Source organism: Solanum stenotomum, chromosome 10 (genome assembly GCF_019186545.1).
Source record: "Solanum stenotomum isolate F172 chromosome 10, ASM1918654v1, whole genome shotgun sequence".
In the NCBI taxonomy this organism is placed as follows: domain Eukaryota; kingdom Viridiplantae; phylum Streptophyta; class Magnoliopsida; order Solanales; family Solanaceae; genus Solanum; species Solanum stenotomum.
The window spans coordinates 44,444,915-44,450,914 of NC_064291.1; the positions used below are offsets into that span (position 1 = coordinate 44,444,915).

Genomic DNA, 6,000 nt, shown 5'->3' on the forward strand with positions numbered 1-6,000 from the left:
ATTTTATCAGTTTATCTTGTAATTGTGATTTTTTTATTTTTTATCAGTTTAATCAGAATAGTGAAGAAGGCACTTCTAATACTGGACAAGTTAAGAGTAAGAAGAAAAAGATAAAACCATCTTTTTTAGTTCATTTACTTTACAATGTCATGCTTCAGTTTTGTGTAATTATCTCACTTCTAATATTGTAACTGTCTCACTTATTGCTATGTAATGTATCTTTTCATACTGTAATTGTCTCACTTATTAATATTGTAATTGTCTCACTTCTAAAAGGCAAAATCCATATTTTTTTCTTATATTAGATGGATAAACAATGTGACAAGGGAAAAAAGCAAACAAATGAGAGGTATAAGACACAACCTACTCAAGATTGCACATCAGATGAAGATGAAGATGAAGATTTTGATCTTGATGTTGAGGAAGACATGCCATGGAAGCAAAGAGATTTTTCACCAAAAGGGCCTACATGGAAGGGGAATGCACCTGAAACTGAAAATATGTTGGAGCAATTAAGAAAACAAAAGGTATGAAAGTTGGACAATTTAGTAACCTATTTTACAAGAGTGATGCTTAGTATATCATTGTGGTCTTTTAATCAGATGGATATGCGATCCAACAAGGAAAAGAAACAAGGAAAGGAGAGGCATAGAACACTAATTGATGAAGAAGATGTTGAGGACTTTCCCTTAACAGCTCCACAGCCTACTCAAGATGAAGATGAAGATTTTGATCTTGATGTTGAGGATGGCATGCCATGGAAGCCAAGAGATTTTTCATAGTTGAATTCTAGAATCCAACAAAGACAGAATCAGGCACGACCCACAGGATCAAGAAAAATCAACTTCCTTGGAGATGGTCCGAGTGTACCAAGTGATTTGTATGCACCAAAGGGACTTACGTGGAAGGGCAATGCATCTATTACTGGAAGAATGTTGGAGCAATCAAGAGTGAAAAAACTTAAGACAAAAAAGGGTAATGACAAGGCACAACAATGATAAGTTCAGTAATGAAGACAATATTTTGTTATTTTGTTGCATGTTTTTGAGATACTAATGGCATACAAAAACATGTTTATGTGTTTAAAAGCTTTTTGTATTTGCACTAACTTCTTTTGGGGTATGTACTGAACTAACTTCTCTATGTTCAAATCAGTTTTTTGTCATTATATATGAAGTGTTCATCGTGTTCTGTAAATGTGTAAGGGAGAGATCATAAATGGTCAGGTTTTTGTAAATGTGCAATTTTGTTCAGGTTCTGTAAATATATGAATGTGGATAATAAATAATTTGTTTGTCAAAAAGTTCAAGTTGTCCATGCTGATTTGAGGAAGACGGGAATGATTATCTTGGGTGGAGGGCTGCCTAAGCACCATATTTGCAATGCCAATATGATGTGAGATTTAAAGGATGTGAGATTTTAATTTTCTTGTACTGTTTTCAATTTATTCAATACAGGCTCATTGTGATGCAACAATTGCATTTCCCATATTTGCAGCTGAGAAATTTGCAGCTACATGGACTAAAATGCTTCTTTTGCAGATACATGGACATTTGCAGACATTTGCAAACATTTGCAGCTGCATTTCCCATGATTTGGACTCAACTATAGGCACTTGCTATTGACTTGTGACCATATTTGTTTCGTTATTTGATCAAGGTCATGCTTGAATGCTTCTTTTGCTAGTTCGATTATTTATTTCGTTAGTGGAAATTGTAGAGTATGTTGCTTGAACTCTCCAAAATTGATGTTATACTCGTATTGGACCCTCAAAAATTATACTTGAGTTCTCATGACAGAATGAGCATTGGTCTGGGAATTCAACTTTGCATTACACTTGTTATGATTATGATGATAATGAAAAATTGGAGCAGCTGTGTTGTTGTATGACAATAATGACGGGACCAGTAGTCTTTGTTGCTATAGATGCATTGCATGTAATTTGGTATGTGTGCAGTTTAAGTAGGAAGCAAAAACATTTGTTATATTAAGCAAATACATTCCCAGAATGGTGCCAAGTTTGAACATTACTTTTTAGTGTGTATTACTTCAACTACTAAACATTACTTCATATTATATCAATGCATATGTCCTTCCATTACAACACCAAAATGAAGAATAAAAAGGTCCTTCTATTACAACACCAAAATGAAGAACAAAAAGGGAACCAACATCACAAAAGACACTAACAACTGAATTCACTAAACACTAACAACTAATGCTGAAAGTAAACACTAACAAAGGAAGTCACTTAGTCGTTAATGCAACTAGAAATCCAACAAAAAGAAAACATGAAATCATAACTTTGTACTTTATCTTGTGATATTTGTCTTGAAATATCCTAACTTTTTCCACTACCAAATCATTCGATGCCTCCAATGTAGCAATTGTTTCCGACAAATGACCTACCTTTATCTTCAAATTTTCCACAACAATCTTCAAGTTCTCCATTTCAATCTTCAAATTCTCCACTTCAATCTTCGAATTATCCATTTCCATCTTGACATCTTTCAACGACGACTCTAAATTACGTAGGTAAGCTACTTCAGGAAAAGCTTGGTCTTCCCATTCCCAATATCCACATGAAGAAAACTGCCATAAGAATACTCGAAATCAGTTCATACGAATAAATACGAAATAAGATCATACGAAGAAATACCAAATCAGATCAATAATAGGAATAAATCAGTTCATATACTTACATCTGGACGAGGACATCGGAAAAACCTTCTTCCCGGATTAGATGTAGTACTCGAAATCAGTGTTTTGACCACCAAACCACAAGAACATTTTCTTTGAGACGAATAACTATTTTGTGACATTTTCTGAGAAGAAAAATCAGAGGTGAACGAAAAAGAGATGCTGGAAGAACAATGGATAGAACGAAAGAGAGATGCAGGAAGAACGAAAGAGAGATGTCGTAGGCAAAACAACTTAAAATCCAAAAATCTTACCTTTCGTTGGCGAAAAATCGATTTGTTGAGCAAGATCGCTGTAGAAAATCAGAGGAGAAGTTAATGGGTAAATTTGGGAGAAAATGAGACTATCTAAAGAGAGAGCATGGGTAAATGGAAATGAGTAATTGGGTTAATTGGTACCGGGTTATCCTAGAGGGGGTCGGGTCATTGGGTTAAAAATAGGGAATAGGGTTTTTTTTTTTAAAATTCGGGTAATTGGGTCAATTTGGATCAATTTTGGGGATTCCGTCTAAATGAGGGGTAATTTTGGTGAAATTAGTAACGGGAGGGGTAAAATTAACTTCATTTTAACGGCGAGGGTAAAGTCAAAGAATAAACCAAAGTTGGGGGGTATTTTTGACCCTTTTCCCTTTTAAAAATATTTTAAATTTTTAGCTATTGTGATTTGTAGTACTTTTTTTTAACATAATTTTGAAAATAATATTTATTACTCTCTTTGTTCTAATTTATGTGGCACACGCAGAATTTCAAATATTAACCTTTTTTATATGTCTCTTTAATATATTAAGTTGTTAATTATTGTATTTTATAGTACATTTTGAACCTAATTTTTTAATAATATATGTTATTTGCCATGTCCCAATTTATGTGGTATTAATTGATAGATTTGTTGGAGTCGAGAGATTTATTTTGTTAATTATTGTAATTTATAGTTTTTTTTACGTCAATTTCAAACAATATATGTTGTTAATTGATATAATACTTTTAATGTAATTTTTTTAAAAAAAATATGTGTGACTCTCCATGTCCCAATATATGTGGCACATGTAAAGTTTTGACAATTTACCAAAATTTTAATGCATTTAAAAAAATATTTTTAAGTCGTTAAATTTTAAGTAATTTAAATTGTTGTATTATTTATTACAATTTATAATACTTTTAAAGTAGTTGACATATTGTACTATTTATTATGATTTATAACACTTTTTTTTTATTTATGTCATATTATGGAATTTGAGAAGTTATTGAAATTTTTATATGATTTTAAAAATATTTTAAATTGTTAGCTATTGTGATTTGTAGTACTTTTTTTTTAACATAATTTTGAAAATAATATTTATTACTCTCTTTGTTCTAATTTATGTGGCAGATGCAAAATTTCAAATATTAACCCTTTTTTATATGTCTCTTTAATATATTAAGTTGTTAATTATTGTATTTTATAGTACACTTTGAACCTAATTTTTTAATAATATATGTTATTTGCCATGTCCCAATTTATGTGGCATTAATTGATAGATTTGTTGGAGTCGAGAGATTTATATTGTTAATTATTGTAATTTATAATTTGTTTTTCGTCAATTTCGTCGACTATTTTTTTTATTAATTATTGTAATTTATTGTTTCTTTTTCGTCAATTTCAAACAATATATGTTTATCATATAATCCATTTTATGTGGTACCAATAGAATTTAGAAAGTCAATTAAATTTTTTATATAAGTTTTAAATAATTAAGCTGTTAATTATTGTAATGTATAGTATTACTTATATTATTTTAAAATATATTTAACTATTATATGTTAGGTTTTTTATCCTAATTTATATGGCATTGATAGAATTTAAAGTGTCAAATAATTGTTAATTATTGTAATAGATAATATGGAGTATTTAAGTCATTTATAGTATAGTAGTTTAAATATAATATGCAGTATTTAAGTGGAAGGTGGTGGGGCCCACTTATATAGTTTGATAAATATATTGGATATTAGTAGTGATTTATAGTATAGTAATTAATAATATATAATATGTAGTATTTAAGTGGAAGATGATGGGGCCCACTTATATATTTTATAAATATATTGGACATTAATAGTGATTTTATTGGAACATTGGTAGTCATTTCTAGACTCTTCTATAATATAGTAATTACAGAAAGCAAAAAGACTTATAATATATAGTACTAGTAAATAACAGCTACAAATGGAATATATATTGAATGATTACACCACAAGTCAATAATAAGCAGATAAAAACAATTACTGTAATAAAGATTTCTCCATCACAATTTATATGATCTAATTTTATTTTTAGTCAATTTAAAAAAAATGATACGTTTTCATATTTAGTAAAAATTTAATTTTAAAAATGTCTATTTTGTCTTTAATAAAATGATTTACAGTCACACAAATATCTATAATTTATTTTAAATCATAAATTTCAAAAGTCATTCTTTTTTTTCTTAAATTTCGTGTCAAATTAAACTAACTCAAATAAATTAGGACGAATGGATTAAGTATTTCAAGAAAAGGTGCGATTTCTAACAATAATATTTTATTATTAAAGAAAGCAAGTGGACTTATAATTGTTCTGTATTAGATAGCAGCCACTAATGGAATATACATTGAATAAATAATTGCACCGCTAGCCAGTCGATAATAATACATCAAAACAACTACTACTATTTAATAAAAAGGTGCGATTTCTGAAAAGAATTAAGTCTTATTAAAGAAAGCAAGTAGACTTTATAATATACCATTAGGCACATGTTTCTCCTTCAATTCGAGATGCCTTGGATTACGAAAAAGTTTTAAGTAAAAAAGTAAAAAAGTATTAGCTCCACTGGTGGATGTTGAATTCAAAAATGAAATAAAAAAGTAAATTAAGTGGATAATCCTATAATCTAATTTGCAAATGTGTGTAGGGCCTTTCGAAGGTTTGATGATGGGCAAAGTAAATTGGATCGACTGAATACAAGGTGAAGAAGAGTTTGAGTTTACTAGGTGTTTGTGAACGAGCAAAAGCTTTTGTAGAGTTTTGACATACTGTTCAAGTGCATTGTACAAGTTGCAAATTGAAGAAAACTTTTTTCATGATTATGAGTCTTAGTAGTGGTTAGGTGTAGAGCTCTTGTATTACTATTAATTAATTAATTAATTAATTATTTACACTAAATAATGAAAGAAAAAAAATAAAATAAGAATGAGAAACTCAAATAATGATAATCAAAGAAGTCAAAAAATAATTTATGTATGAAAAAGATGAAAATATACCTTGAACACCCCTACATGATATTTATTTTTA

The 6,000-nt window shown here is 29.2% G+C and overlaps 1 protein-coding gene across 2 annotated transcripts; it reads right to left on the minus strand.

The window, feature by feature from the left end:
- Positions 1-2,048: 2,048 nt before the first annotated feature.
- Positions 2,049-3,285, minus strand: LOC125842206 (uncharacterized). 2 transcript variants are annotated; one of them, XM_049521449.1, is made up of 3 exons: positions 2,955-3,285; positions 2,703-2,825; positions 2,049-2,592 (listed from the first exon to the last, which is right to left on the minus strand). In XM_049521449.1, exons 2-3 carry the CDS (start codon positions 2,820-2,822, stop codon positions 2,248-2,250), a joined length of 465 nt encoding a protein of 154 aa, XP_049377406.1. In that variant the 5' UTR covers positions 2,823-2,825; positions 2,955-3,285; the 3' UTR covers positions 2,049-2,247. The 2 variants fall into 2 exon arrangements, with proteins under 2 accessions (XP_049377406.1, XP_049377407.1); XM_049521450.1 differs by lacking the exon at positions 2,955-3,285 and having other exon boundaries at positions 2,703-2,947.
- Positions 3,286-6,000: the final 2,715 nt, after the last annotated feature.